This window comes from Gadus chalcogrammus, chromosome 16, assembly GCF_026213295.1.
Source record: "Gadus chalcogrammus isolate NIFS_2021 chromosome 16, NIFS_Gcha_1.0, whole genome shotgun sequence".
Classification (NCBI taxonomy): Eukaryota; Metazoa; Chordata; class Actinopteri; order Gadiformes; family Gadidae; genus Gadus; species Gadus chalcogrammus.
Window position 1 is genome coordinate 25,209,124 of NC_079427.1, and position 15,877 is coordinate 25,225,000.

Consider the following 15,877-nt stretch of genomic DNA (forward strand, 5'->3'; position numbering starts at 1 on the left):
TAGTACATGAAAAAGGACTTTGAAGCTTGTGATGGGGTGGGGGGAAGGTTCTAGCGCGCTGAACATTGGGCTGGCTGATGCATGCCGTCTGGATATGTGACAGATCCATGGCTGGGCACCTGCCGCTCGGGAGACGTCCTCCGTGCACGCCCACCGGGCCCGGCTCCTACCCTACGTCCAGTGCCACAGGCTGAGGGGGATGGGAGAGAGAAAAAAAAAGTGCACGCGCTCTGTACGCCTTCATTCATTTAAGCGGCAGGTCTTTTTGTATGGTATTATAAATTGATTTGGGACGAGGACGGGATCTCAGAAGACATCTGGCAGCAGGACCACTGACGTCCCGCCGTGCGCTCGGTTACATTACAGCACTTCGAGCTCGCGGCGGCGTGGGGTCCAGGGTCAATTTGTACATAGGCCTTTTTTTTTTTTGCTTTGTAGATTTCCTTTTTGTTTAACCTTGACATATGAATATATATTATATATATATTACCTTAACCATTGTGTTTTTGGTTCTTTGTAATCAAATTACTTTTTAAAAACTTAAAGGAGGCCACAAAGAAAGTCGAATGACGTGTTTTTTTGTTCATTCATTTTTTGTTTTAATTTTACTGCTGGTTGGGTTGCTAGCGTGTGTCTTTGTACATAACCTCAAGGTCCACATTTAGCCAAACTAAAGGACACGAATCATTTGTACAGCGGAGGAATGTCGTGGTTTTAGCTCTAATTTTGTTAATCCTCTTTGATTTCTCAACTTTCTCCTTTGAGCGTCCTTCACAGACCACTGCGACAGGGGGGCGTGAGGAAAGGCTGGGCCGTCGAGGGGAGAGGAGGGCAGGGTCCACAGGAGAGCGCTCACTGACACATTAAGCCTGTCGGTGTTCTGTGCACTTTGGAGACGGCACGTGTCGATTGGTCGACATAAATCAGGAAGGGGAGGGACGGAGGGTTTCCATTCGCCAGTACTTTAACATCAGTCAAACTTGATCCCCTTGGTTTATTTTCACTTTCAGGCTTTTTTTGCGGGTTTATAATTCCAGTACAAATGCGAATGTAAAGCATTGTGGGTAGCACTGGACTCCGGGCATGTTGAATTGTAGAGTATAGCAAAACATGGTGTCAAGCTGGGCGTTGGGTTTGCAGTGAGTGATCTTGGCATAGTCTAAAGTCTAATCAGATTGTTGTATTTGAGCTGAGGACTGGAGCATACTTGCACATCTCCACTTCTATTCAGGCAAATTCTCTACCATCTTATTGTTAAGAACAAACCGCAGCACTCAGATATTTGCCCATACCTCCATGCACATCGATTTGATCTTCCGTGATCTTGCATGACCCTCCATTGGCTGTGCATGATGCTGTACAAAAAATGTTGTACTGGAATTGTGTTTTGCCCCAAATATTGAACAACAAATGAAATGTTGAATGAAACGCTTAAGTATGGCTGTGCGCTGGATTTTACTCAAATTTCAGAATAGAGTGTGGGTTGCTTTCTCAACTGTCAAAAGGCATGGGCCCTACAATCCAAACAATTGAAATAAAAACATTTGGAATAAAATATGGAATATGTGTGAACATCTTATGCCTGGCCTGCCCAAGGACCATTCAAGATCGATGGTTCGGTTCTTTGAAATACGGTTTGTGTGAACGTTTAGTAAGTAGGCTTATGCTTTCCCATGTTCTATCTTGCACCCTGCATCAGTGAGGGTGCATGGTTACATGGGACGCGTCAACGCACTGGCCCTTTAAGGGCGGATCAAAAACCTAAGAAGGCCAACTTCCGGCAGTCAGAGACACAACAGACACACCGTAGCGACAGTATCAGTCACAGCACAGAGGTTGCTACCAGGGAGGATCGAGGGAGGCCCTTCGACGAGGGCATCAGCAGCAGACCTAACTTCGTTACACAGCGACCCAAACATGGTGAAAATTACCTTCCAGTCGGTCGCGGGGCAGAAGGGCGAAAAGGACAACGATGGCGACAAGACCGAAATCCTCATTCCTCACCCGATGGTAAGCACCTTATTAATGATGTGTCTTGGTTCAATTGTATATTTCGATTGTTATATTTTGACGTCTCCTGTCACGATATTTATTCGAGTGAATAAAGGGATGAAGCCCGATGGTCTATGGTAGGACCGCCTGCACCTGCTCAGCGGTGAACAACTGGAGATGCGTCGCCCTCCTCATCTGGCTGCAGACACAATCATGCTCTTTTCACTGCGCTGCACCACTTTTCTCTCAGTGGAAGTTACTGCTTGCTCACAAAGCATCTCGAGGTCTTGAAACGTCTTAAAAAGTAATGCGGCCTATTTAAGATATAAGGTGTATTGGAATTTAGTATTTCAATAATGCAGGTGGATGCTTCTCTTGAATGTTACTGTAACGTTAAAACCCATGCGATATGACAATGCGTTGAATTGTAGAAGTGCACAAGCTGACAAAATGGCAGATTCGTTACTGTTTCTTGCAGTGTAGACAATCCTTTATGGAGCTCTGTGGAGTCTTCAGCTAACCTTCGCCGAGGTGCTGTTGGTTTGACAATTGCTGGTGGTTTTAAGTGCCACCGACGTCCTCTACAATTCTATAGCCTATGAAAATGGTGGCGTTCTTCTGACTCTGAAGGCATGCTGTGACACGAATGTTTTGTTAAAGATATCGAGAGGACAGAGGACAGCTCTAGTTCCCACAGCAGGCTAGCGGAGAACACTAGAGAACTGTCTCACGCAAGTGATGGTTTCACACTCTTTCTGTTCCTGTTGTCATTGGGTGTCCTCTTTTCTCTCCCACCCACGTCTGTCATCTTTTGGGAACAGTTTATATGATGAATATTAAGAAAGATGCAAGTTCCTCATAAACCACTGGATGGGTGAAGAATTACAGAGACAAGGGCACAGCTTCCTTCAGGAACATGTAACCCCACATAATTTTTTCTTCCAGTTAAAAAGTGTCTCGGCACATTACTTTTTTGAAATAGCCTCCTGCTGTTACGCCACAGTAAAATCATAGTAATAAGCTCAGAGATGTGTGTATGTGTGCGATTATTTATGGTAAAAGGAAGTGCTCAGTGAATAGTTACGTCTGTGTGATTCTTGCCTGACGCCTTGCCAAGGCAGACTGTGCGCCTGGCGGTGGCAGCAGATGGAGTGTGAGACTGGAGGCGTCCGGGGAAGGTTTACTCACCATCTCACTCAAGCTTCCCATTACCCACTGCTCAGTCATCCTTCTCCCTGGCCTCGCACAGCAAATACCTCTGACTTTTTATTTAGGTGCACGGAAGTGCTGTGTTAACGCATTTGTCTAATATTGGCTGGTGTTAATTAGGGTCTTTTTTTGTTGTTGTTGTTGATTAGCGTTAAGACCGGTGAGCGGAAATTGAAATGAGTGTGGAGCCTCGTGAGAGGGTAATTCTAATTTATAATAAGGTGTGTGTGTGTGTGTGTGTTCTCCCAGGATGATGACGACGAGCTGGTCCTGCCTCTGCGTCCCAGGAAGTCCCCCCTGAACGGACTATGCTGCCTGACCTTTGGGCTGGTGGTCTTCATGTCCGGCCTTGTGCTGGCCTCCATCTATGTCTACCGCTACTACTTCATACCTCATGTAAGTGCCCCCCCCCAGCTCCCCCCACCCCTTCTTGTTTCTTACTGACATTAATATAACACACAGACACTGCTGGGACATTGCTTTCAGGGGGATTGTACTTAGTGTTGTGCTACCGATGTTTCCCCATAGGCTTTCAGAGATTGTGTTGGCTCATTATAATTTCCCATTTCCCCATTACAGTGCCCCTCCCTTCAAGAAAAGTATAATACAAACAAAAACTACAACAAACAATAACCATCAAATTACATAGGTAGTCTTAATTATACATATTGTGTATTCGAAGCCTCTCTTTAATGAAAAAAACCTCAAAGTGTGTGTGTTTGTGTGTGTGTGTGTGTGTAGATGCCAGAGGAGAACCTGTTCCACTGCAGGGTTCTGTACGAGGACTCGGCCTACGCCCCGCTGCTGGGCCGCCAGGAGCTGGAGGAGAACGTGGGCATCTACCTAGACGACAACTACGAGCAGATCACTGTGCCCGTGCCCCACTTCGGCGGGAGCGACGCCGCTGACATCATCCACGACTTCCACAGGGTGAGCCTGAGGAGTAGGGTTCAGGAGGATGGAAAGGCTGATTTGGGGGATTTGGGGTTTTTCGGATTTTTAGAAATATTACATGTGCATTTAGCAGACGCTAGTACTTTTGTCAGAAGAAGAGGGACAATTTAGTGCGGTCGGTACAGTAAGGATGGTCATATAACCAAGTGCCAAGCACCAACAACTTAGGTTAACCCATTCCCTGTATACAACAAAGCTAGCTAGCTAGGATAACGTGCTACACAACTAATTACTATAACAAAGTACGACACACAATAAGTGTGTACATTAAGGGTGCACTCACACTAGGCCATCTGGCCGTGGCCGTGGCCGTTTTCACACCTAACCGTGCTCAAATCTGCCAGTGTGAGTGTGGCCAGTCTGGCCAGGCCAGGCCAATTTGGCCAATTGGGAGAGGTGTGCTGCTACGGTACTGGCCGCTACGGTACAGATACTAATGAGCCGACACGCACGGCTACGCAACCTGAGCTGGATGATGTATAGTCCATGCGACGACCATGGACATAATAAAGGGGAGCCTTCTTTCCCACGAGCCTTCTTTCCCATTAAACGGTAAACATGGCGTCAAGCGATGTTTACGCTTGTTTGCGTACTCGAATAAGCAGTGAGAGTGGTCTCTATCTGAGAACGGCTCCAAATAAGCAACAGACTCAGCAAAGTGTGAACTGTGTTCTCTGTGTTGTTCCATTGTTGTTAAAACTCTGACTGGCGGCAGACTTTATTATAGTCCATGCAGCGGACGCTTGGTGATGTCGTGTTACTTATGACGTGATGACGTATGTTCAAGAGCCTACCGTGGCCAGGCCACAGTTGCAACGGCCAGATGGCCTAGTGTGAGTGCAGGCCAGAGAACAATGGGGCCATTTGAGCACGGTTAGGTGTGAAAACGGCCAACGGCCACGGCCAGATGGCCTAGTGCAGGGATGGGCAACTTTCATGATAAAGAGGGCCACATTTCTCATCATAACCATCGGAGGGCCACATGACTGCACACTTCAACTAAACGTGAGCTGAGAGAAGCTACACAATTTTGAATTTGGTAGATATGATTTCCTGTGTTCTGGTGCATTTTGGGGATGGCCACTACCTAAAAAATCATCCAGAATTATAACCTATGTACGGTATGTTAATTGAACCAACATACATTCATTTCATGTTTTCCATGCTCAAACAGCCACATGAATGGTCAGTATTTTTATCAGTGCAAAGGGCTCACATACATCATCATTCAATGAAGTCAAAAAACTGAAAAACAGTGGCCCAACATGGCCAACAACTCAATGAACTCAAACCCAACAAGCAGTTGTAGTAGTTGTAGTGGCGACTTAAGTAGATATCTTTAATGACTGATATTGCTTCTAAGCAAACTAGACGCATGGGTTTGCCTTCGAATTCTATGAATTCTTCTCATCTTTCTTGACCGAGTTTTCTGTAACTCGATCAATTATTATTATTCTTTTTTTTTATTTTTTTTATTTTTTTATTTTTTATTATGTGCGGGCCTGACTGAGTGAGGATGCGGGCCGCACTGAGTGAGGATGCGGGCCGCCAGTTGCCCATCCCTGGCCTAGTGTGAGTGCACCCTAAGTGCCAGGGCGTACAACATCAAATAAGTAGGATGGGTGGGACGGGGTGGTAATGCAATGTCTAGGTGAACAGTGTCGTTCCATTAAAAGTTTAAAAGAGCAAATAACAGTTTGACAGAGGTTTGTGACGGTTGCTGCTACGTCTTTTCAGGACGTGACAAAGCCTTGGTACATGTTCTACCTTCTGCTCTCCTTCCTCAGGGGCTGACTGCCTATCACGATATTGCGCTGGAGAAGTGCTACGTCATTGAGCTGAACACCACCATCGTGATGCCCCCACGCAACCTCTGGGAGCTTCTCATTAACGTCAAGGTGCACACACACACACACTCACACTCACACTCTCCCTGCCTCGGTTCACTTGAAAGACGGATCTGAAGCAACCTAAAAATATCCTGACATTGTTGTCTAATAAGATGTCATAAGAAGCGGCCTCTGTTTGCGGTTGTAAATCTCTCTTCAAATCGCAAAATGGTCTCCAAGTTCTGTTCAGTTCAGCAATTTTTTGTCCGGAAGGGAAATTTGCTTTACAGAAGTGGAAAAGCCCCAAATACAACATATACAAAGACATAAGACCAAACAACCTGACCAAATACCACCAATAAAATTAAACCACTCGTCGTTCATAAAAGTCTATTCCATTTGCAATCCTTATGTTCCCATGGCATGAAAATTTCACTTTATGAGTTTTTCTAACATTAATATTAGTTCCCCTAGCCTGCCTATGATCCCCCAGTAGCTAGACATGGCGTTAGGTGTAAAATAAGCACTAGGTCTCCTGCTCTGCCTTTGACAAAACAAAGCTCAGACCCGCGGGGACATGTTACCTCCGGTTCAGTCTACTTTAGATTGATGTGGAAGAACCAGAGATGTCGGAGAACCCGACGCAGTCGTTTGAGATTCATAATATCGTCTGGAAGCGTACACAACTTTTGGCCGTGATAATATATATTATACTGTATGATATAGATATCTATGTATAATATGATATTATTTAGATATAGAGCTCCAGGGCTCCCGCCGGAGCACCCGGACTAGAATAGAGTATTTACAGAACACGGCCAAAAGCTGTTTACGCCTCGCCTTTGCGATACATCCACTGTAAACACGAGCGCATGGTACCGTGGCCCCAAGCTGCTCAGGGGGCCACACCACCACCCTCCAACTTGACCCGGCTCTAAAAATTGGCGCGTTTGTGAAAAGCTCACTGTGGAACTGGGTCGTAGTGGCTGAATTTCTTTAACGTCTTCAAATACTGTATTTAGGGCCCACTAATAAATGTGTGTGTGTGTGTGTGTGTGTGTGTGTGTGTGTGTGTGTGTGTGTGTGTGTGTGTGTGTGTGTGTGTGTGTGTGTGTGTGTGTGTGTGTGTGTGTGTGTGTGTGTGTGTGTGTGTGTGTGTGTGTGTGTGTGTGTGTGTGTGTATATATATGTATATATATATGTATGTATGCATCCATAAAGTAGCATGCCATGGGACCTTTAAAAATAAAGCGCTTTAGTGCTGTTTGAAAGTGATGTCAAGTTTTAACACTTAACACGTTAAGTGCATTTATTGCAGTAGGACTAAAGGAAAATGTATACGTATTGCCCCTAACCCTGGGCAGCCTGGATGAGCATGACCGTGTTTTGACTTCACGTCTCCACAGAAGGGGACCTACCTGCCCCAGACCTACATCATCCACGAAGAGATGGTGGTGACGGGCAAGGTGCACAACATGCGCCAGCTGGGCCCCTACATCTACCGCCTCTGCAACGGCCGCGAAACCTACCGCCTGAAGCGCCGCTCCATGCGCAGACGTGAGTGTGCTCGCTTTGTCTCGGGCCGGGGGGCTGGCGGCGTTGGCTCGCCAATCACTCTTTGATCATCGAAAGTGGATCTGGTCCTGAGGTGTGACGGTAGACGAGCTGAAGATCTGGGTGTAATTGGTGGAACAGCGGTTACTTACTCAGGCAGCACTCGTAAACGTGTAAAACATCCTGTCCCGGATCACTCTCTTCTTAGACAACGTTTTTGTAAAGGTTTTGAATCAACGCGGTGTAGACTGGCCCCTTTACAAATAAACGTTTCAGAATCCACTTTCTTAAAGTATCCTCAACACTTTGAGAGAATTTCTCCATAACAGAACAATGTTTTCCGGCGGAGGCCATGTGCCGTCTCCTCCAGATGTGTGTTATAACATAGTGGGACTGCAGGATACAAGACTGGTAAGACTGGTAATGTAGTCCGGTTAAGATTAATCCTATGAGTGCTAGGTTGGTGCTGGCTGTTAAAGAGACTCTGATCCAGATTCTCATTAAAGGCGTCATATTGTAAAGCTGACTTTTCCTTGCCTGTCACGATGTTCTATCTATAGTTTCGCTACCTAGATCCTTTCGGGGATTGGATATGAGCAAGTTGAGACGTGTATCCAATGGTACTCCCCGGTCTATGAAATGATCCTGACCACTATCGAAGGTGCTTAGCTTGGCGTGTCCAAGCAATTCCAAGATAACGTGGACAAAGGGGAAGATATTTTAAGGATGTTTTTATTCTGCAATAGGTCCCCATTAACGGTTAACTTAGAATCTTCACATGGAGTGGTGAAATGGTGTTAAGTCTAAGTAAACCCCCGTTTTAGCATGAAACCTTAAAACTAAAATCTTATCTGGGGCGCTGTGACCCTCATAAAGGTTTTGGAAAGAACGGGTACATTGGGTTCCATAGGAGAAAGTGCAAGGAGTGCTGTTGGACATTGTCAGAACCCATGTCCCACTCTCTAGAGCTAGGTGGCGCAACCAATCTAAAAAATACCACTCAGAAAGTTGTGGTAGTGGGAGTTTTACCCTGTTGCACAAACTTTATACATTTCAGGTAAAAAATAACATAAATGTTTTTGCTTTTTTTTACTCTCTCGCTGTTTCTGTCTGTCTCTCTGTCTGTCTTTCCTTCCCTCTCTGGCTTTTGTCTCTTCCAGGTATCGACAAGCGTGAGGCCAAGGACTGCCACCACATTCGTCACTTTGAGAACACGTTTGTTGTGGAGACCGTCATTTGTGACGACGCATAAACACACACACACACACACACACACACACACACACACACACACACACACACACACTGTAGCACCCTTTCATTTGATTAACTGGGTATGGTTTTTACTAAGGCGTTCCTTGGATAATGACACTCTACTTGTTTTGATAAATGTGTAGGTCTTCTACACCTGCTGCAATGCCACACTCACAGTTCCATCACTATATATGTAGCAATTTTCAACTTTGCAAATAAGAGGAAACGGTGTGACCATTGATGCTTCAGACTTCTCTGTGGGGAATGCGTAGGGTGGTGACGGTAGTCATGGGAGATTACTGTTTCTATGCGTCGTCATTGCGACCCACTCTCCTTGCCCTGGAGACTAGGCTTGTCTCTTGGAGTTCGACAATGGGGAAAGGAGCAGTGCGAGGCACGATAGTTTGACCCCATGGGATGAATGATGCAGGCGTTCACATTACTGTTGGTTACCAGCAGGTAGAGAAAAACACAGCTTGCGTTAGTTTTTCCGCCCTACACCCACTTATTTCCGGTTAACCCTTGCATGCTTTCTGTTTCACTTAAGCTTCTCGCTGTAACTGATGTGATGAAATCGTGTAGTTTTAGTAAGACAGGCGTAGATAACATCGATCATGAGCTCTTCTAACAGTTTAACCAAAAAAAAGTCTCACAAAAGTAACCCTGTTTTGTTTATTGTTGCATTATATCGCAATAAGCTCACCTCAGCTTCATTACCATCCTTAAAACATTTTTAGGAGCTTTGTTTTGCACTTTGAATCGATAAAGTTGTCTATCCCACTTGCTGTCTTTATTTAGTATTGCATGAGTTTATGAATTAGAGGAAAGGGAGAAAAAAGTGGCACTGTTAGAATTCTTTGTAGAACAAGGTTTGAAGCCTTGGTCCAGAGTCAGAGACTGGACTTAAGTCATTACAACACCGAAAGGGAACATATAAATGTTTTAACCACTAAACTTTTGATCTGTATATTTTGTTCACCTTTCTCTGGGATTAAAGTAAATAAAAAAACAAACTGAATTAGTTGTGGAAATCTATACACCCATTTATTTAAACACAAACAAATGTAGAATAATACATTATAATATTTTGAATTAATATTTCAGCACCCCCGGTTTCCATCTAGTCTACCTTTTACTTTACTTCACTTTATTATGGATCCCCATTAGCAATTGCCTCAACAGCATGGCTATTCTTCCTGGGGTCCTTCACAACCAAAAACACACAACATCATACACAACAACACTACAGATACACACATGCATAGACAATAGTTCACTTACAAAAACTCAGAAGAATTTCCGAAATTACAAGTTTACAGTATTATGAATTGCATAATCAAGAGGGAGAAAAGGGTTAAACATACCCATTACAATGACTGTTCATTTGTGTACATAAATGTACTAATAGTACCAAAAAAACACCTCTGTGTGCCATGTCATCAGGCTTATCATCGACTTCCATCACACCTGTTAATCCCACACTGGGTGGTTGGAGGGCTGATGGCACTGATTGCATATATGAAGTCCACATGAGGCTACTAACAACCCATGCACAGTCACTGATGGGGAATCGATCCGTGAGGTCAGCCATAGCTTAACTCAAAAGCTTGAGTCCATCTGGCTCTGTTTATATCTGGAGATTGTAATACTCATACAAAATTAATATGTGATTATTAAAGAAAGGAAAGGGCTCATCTTATTACATTAAATTTAGAGGCCTTAAAAGATGAAGCACAGAATAGTTAGCCTTTTCTCGACTTGAGTTTTGATTTTGTTTTACATTGATAAAATATACTACAAAATGGCATTACAACTCCTATTTGCTTTAGTAGTTTCAGATATGTACTGAATTTAATGTTTTATTGACTCAAATACAAATAATATATTAAACAATGGCAGCAAAACAACCTTTTCTTCAATGGCTTTATATAAATAGATATAAAAGGTGACATACATTATATATTCGTTCAACTGGCTCAGTGTAGCTCTATTTCACCTGAATCATGACCGGCTGTGGATTCCGTTAGGCCTTGCCTTGTCATCCTCTTTCTTCTTCCAGAAGGAATCCAAAGAAAAGTAATACAACAGAGGATCAAAACAGCAGTTCATGCTCGCAAGACACAGTGCTGGCTCAACAGCAACCCTCCACTTTTCAACGCTCAGTACCAATGAAACGGGTAAGAAAAATATGAAAAACATCAACAAGTTCATGGCAAAGATGAGCATTACATTCATCTTGTTGACCACCTGAACAGAGTCACTGAGGTGACTGCGCAATTTCCAGGACACCATTGAAGTGGAGATACAATTGACTGCCAGTAAAGTGAACACGAAACAAGAATTCACGTAATTCAGTGATGGAGCAATCTGCTCCTTAAAACAGGGAGAGCGTTCAGGGTGAAAGCAGATCGTTAGATTGCAGCCCTGCATCTTCGATGATGTCGCGACGCTCTCTGGGATGCTTACAGCCACTAGAGAGATCCAAATCAAGCCACATGCCCTCCAGCTGTTGGTGGTGTTGCGCAGGTGCCTGGAACTCAGAGGGAACACCACAGCCAGCAGTCGGTCCACACCGATGAAGGTGATGAACATGGCGCTGGCACGGATGTTGTTAGTGAACAGCGAGGAGATGCAGATGCAGGCGAAAACCCCGAGGGACCAGGTGCCCGTTGCATAGTAGTAGACTCTCATTGGCAGGGACAGCACCAGCAGCAGGTCGGCCAAGGCCAGGTTGATCATGATGACAGCGCTGGGAGACTTGAGCCGGTGGCGTTGTATCAGGATCCACAGAGACGCAGCGTTGAGCGGCAAGCCCAGCACCACGATGCACCCAAAGATGACTGCGTAGGCCATGTTCCCCTCCTCGGCAGATGACATGTTGTCGAGTGAAGAATGTCAAACGGAAGATTGCTCTACTGTGGTTAGACCCGTGTAGCACACCACCCTGATCTTGATAAAGAAGTGTCGTGTTTGAATTTAGGTTTTTAACCAAACTTGCCTATTCCCTCACATCAAGCTAACCTCACTTGCTAGGTTGGAGGCACTATTCATTTGGTACTCATGGATTGTCGCTCTGAGTTTGACTTGAAGTAATCGAATAGACTTTCAATGGATTTGACTGTTTCCATTTGAGGCCTTTGTGCTTTGACTCAATATTTTTAAAGAGATCTTCCCATTCTTCTTTACTTCTGAATTCAACAAGTAGCCTACTAGAACTTTTTCTGCCACTAAGCCCCAAATAACAAACTTGGTATAGTTTAGTTTAGTCCCCCTCACTTTAATGTCAGGTGTGTGTGTGTGTGTGTGTGTGTGTGTGTGTGTGTGTGTGTGTGTGTGTGTGTGTGTGTGTGTGTGTGTGTGTGTGTGTGTGTGTGTGTGTGTGTGTGTGTGTGTGTGTGTGAGCATACACTGGTAGGTACGTTTCTCAAATACACCAAACCAACCAAGGCCGACGTTCCGAGAGGTGCATCCAGAGACACCAGCGGGCGGCTGGTACCTTCCTGGCATCTGGTTTCCCTTGCTCCATCTGCGGACAAATGGGCGGCTCAAGGATCGGACTTTAAGCCCATGAGAAGTGGCACCAGCGGCAACGTCGCTGAACCCCCCCTCCCCCATCCCTGGAGCAAGGGTCATCATCGAACACGATGGACAGCTAAGAGTGTGTGAGAATTGTGGACATAAATAAAGAAGTTAAAATGTGTGTGTGTGTGTGTGTGAGAGAGCCTATCTTGTCCTCTTATTCTGCAGTGGCAAAAGGAAGGCCAGACAATCAACATTAGCATCAGATTCTGTATGTAAATACAACTTTGTTTCACACAGCTTTTAAGAAAGTATATAAAAAAAACGGTCAATACCTTTTAAAGATCTGCGTGTACAGATCTTCAGTGTACAGGAAGCGGCAGATTTATTTATGAACTACCAGATCTTCTTTTGATCTTTGTATGAGTTGAGTTGGTGGCAGAGGAGCTCTGCCTACATCCTGTGGAAGTAACTGAAGGTCTTTTGTAATGACTTCTAATGAATAAGACAAAATATTAGAAGTGAAATTAAATGGGAAGGGGAGCAACACATTGTAAGACACTTTCTAACATCGATGACCGGTGTGCGACAGAATGAATGGCCCTCCCCGGTGTTATTCAGGACTAGCCACTAGAGGGCGCCGTCGCGATTCTTCTTCGACCAGTTGACAATTGGCCAACAAAGTTGCGTGATACCGTCTTTAAAGTGTTGATTGTAAGTGGTTTGAAGGGATTTTGAAACCTAATCTGATAGTGTGGGAAATGTGTGAAAGGTCTTTGTGTGTTAATAAAAAACGAGTGTATCACAAGAATAGTGTTTGTTTACACGTTGGATCATGAGGAAGAGTCAGAACATCACTTGTCCTCGAAGCCAATCACTAACTATTTCACATAAAGCCCAACACTTTAATTAGCATTCTAGCCGTTCACACACAACCCACACACTGCAAAGTCTCTCAAACACGCACACAGAGTACGCATGCTGCAAGAACACCATGCTATTGATCATGGCCTGCAAAAGTCGAAATTGCATTGATTGTAAATTAAAAATGTATATATAGGCCTATACTTATTTTAAATCCGAAAAATGTGCAGTTTGTAATCAGTTGTGTCTTCAGCGATTAATAAATGATCTCTTTAAGATTCAGTGGACAGGAAGCGGCAGATTTATTTTTGGCCAATAGAGGGCAGTAGGCTATTGCCCTACAGCTTCTGCTAGGTCAGGCATAGGTGCGCATATTCTCCTTTGGTAGGCTTATGTGAAATATTTAGTTTAATTTGGTTACGAAAATATTGAGGGAAATTGCATCATTCGAGTATACGTATTTGTACATTTATATAACCAGCTCGTCTGCCGGTGCCCATTGATATGCATAATTTGGTGTCATGCTCTCTTTCCGTGCACATACCCGTTCAATCGTACGACGCACACAAATCCGACTGTATAAACAAACCAAAAAAATGGCAAGACATAACCAAGCCATATACAAAGGCATTATAAACATGTTAACAATTATACAAGGTGCCTAATATTCAAATGTGAACATATATGTGGAGACACATGGAGGCACATTCACAAACTGCGTAACACCAATCCTTACATATAAAACCGTCTCGTTGCTGAATTCTAAATGACCAAGCCAATCAAATTTGCCTAATGAGACATCTGGCATTCTGCCTGCATGTGGATGTCAACCCAGAAACAGCTGGGTCTTCAAACACACACCAAATCCTTGTCTCTGACACACACACACACACACACACACGCACACGCACACGCACACGCACACACACACACACACACAAACGCACACACACTGCATTAGTATTGTTGGGTCTGGGTAAGGAAGAGGGAATAATTACTACGGTTTACTGGAACACACACACACTGGAGATCCACACAATCAAGCCATCCTTTTACTCATGTGATATATTATGCATAAATGGGTGTGTTAGACATCATGGCGACCATCCATGTGATATATGGGGAACGGGGCTGTGGCGTGAGAGAGAGAAAGAGAGAGAGAGGGAGAGAGAAAAAAAAAGGTGTGTGGGGGGGGGGGGGGGGCACAGATGGCCATGGCCTGGGGCAGTAGAGCTGTGTACTGCTGCTAAACATGGAGGCAGCCCCCGACCCCCCCTTCCACACACACACACACACACACACACACACACACACACACACACACACACACACACACACACACACACACACACACACACACACACACACACACACACACTGTAAACCAGTAGCAGGGTGACGCAACTATAATCCATCGAAGGCACCATATTCAAAGAGATAAGTGGTTGCAAATGTAGATCTTTACAATTTTGCGCCCCTTGAATTTTATAGAATGCGAAAGTAGTTGTATCCTAAAAGCATCCAACGATGCACTACATGTAGCTACATTCGGTTCATAACATTATTCTGTATTCAAACAGAACAGTCAAAAGGGGAAGGCCACCAAATCGCTGCAGAAGGATCCCAAACACCTCACTCAATAAACCAGGTTGACTACAATGCACTCCATGACTTCCATTATGTGTGAATGCGTGACTGAAACTACTGCTTTTCCAGCATCCATATATTTACACTTCGCATTGAGAGAACTATTAGGGCAAGCTCTTCCCACGATGATTGAGGCTGACTGCAAACGTGTGACGGTATGACCAAAGACTGCACGGCCATGCCGTCCAGACCCCTGTGGGTTGCCTCACTGCTAGGCCATATCCTTCACTGTCTGTCTGTCTGTCTGTCTGTCTGCCTGTCTTTTGCCTGCCTGTGCACCCTGTCTTTCCGTCAGGTCCCTCTGTTTTGTTTCACGTCTGGTTTCTTCGGCAGCTGTGACAAACCAACAGCTTGCCTCTGTCAGTTGGTTGTTAATGGGGTGTCCCCCCCCCCCCCTAACTGGACCCCAACACAACCACATATAACTTTCTCTCACTGTCTCTCTCCCCTTTATACCCCTGCTCTCGTTTTTGTCCGTGCGCACACACACAAGCACGAACGCACACATGCCCACACACATGCCGGAACGTACACATGTACGCACACAAGTATGATGTACACAGGCATGCACGAACGCACGTGCACACACACACACACACACACACACACACACACACACACACACACACACACACACACACACACACACACACACACACACACACACACACACACACACACACACACACTCAAACTCTGTCTTTCACACTCTTTCCCTCCTACTATAACTATTCACGTTATGGTCTGACCCCCTCCCCTAACTCTGTGTCTTTCTTACTCTCTCTCTGCCCTCCCTCTCTCTCCTCTCTTTTGTCCCTCTCCCTCCCACTTGTCTGAACTCTGACAGGTGTGTAATTGAATGATTAATGATCAACATAGCCCCCCCCCACACACACACACACACACACAAACCCGTCAAGCACACACGCACACACACACACACACACACGCACACACACACACACACACACACACACACACACACACACACACACACACACACACACACACACACACACACACAAACACACACTGATACACCCTAAAGCACACAC

The 15,877-nt window shown here is 44.9% G+C and overlaps 2 protein-coding genes across 2 annotated transcripts; one reads left to right on the forward strand and one right to left on the reverse strand.

Moving 5' to 3' along the window:
• Nucleotides 1-47: 47 nt before the first annotated feature.
• On the forward strand, nucleotides 48-10,602 carry LOC130405746 (integral membrane protein 2C-like). Its single transcript, XM_056610922.1, has 6 exons — nucleotides 48-2,010; nucleotides 3,451-3,597; nucleotides 3,943-4,131; nucleotides 5,943-6,053; nucleotides 7,391-7,541; nucleotides 8,699-10,602. Exons 1-6 carry the CDS (start codon nucleotides 1,918-1,920, stop codon nucleotides 8,788-8,790), a joined length of 783 nt encoding a protein of 260 aa, XP_056466897.1. The 5' UTR covers nucleotides 48-1,917; the 3' UTR covers nucleotides 8,791-10,602.
• Nucleotides 9,334-12,486, reverse strand: LOC130405744 (lysophosphatidic acid receptor 6-like). The gene has a single exon (XM_056610917.1). It carries the CDS (start codon nucleotides 11,667-11,669, stop codon nucleotides 10,794-10,796), a length of 876 nt encoding a protein of 291 aa, XP_056466892.1. The 5' UTR covers nucleotides 11,670-12,486; the 3' UTR covers nucleotides 9,334-10,793.
• Nucleotides 12,487-15,877: the final 3,391 nt, after the last annotated feature.

What these genes read in the sequence shown, in the direction of transcription:
- LOC130405744 (XM_056610917.1), bottom strand. Translation starts at nt 11,669, where the DNA reads ATGTCATCTGCCGAGGAGGGGAACATGGCCTACGCAGTCATCTTTGGG.
- LOC130405746 (XM_056610922.1), top strand. Translation starts at nt 1,918, where the DNA reads ATGGTGAAAATTACCTTCCAGTCGGTCGCGGGGCAGAAGGGCGAAAAG. An exon ending in GCTACTACTTCATACCTCAT is followed by an intron (nt 3,598 to 3,942) that starts GTAAGTGCCCCC and finishes GTGTGTGTGTAG; the next exon opens with ATGCCAGAGGAGAACCTGTT. An exon ending in AGCTTCTCATTAACGTCAAG is followed by an intron (nt 6,054 to 7,390) that starts GTGCACACACAC and finishes ACGTCTCCACAG; the next exon opens with AAGGGGACCTACCTGCCCCA.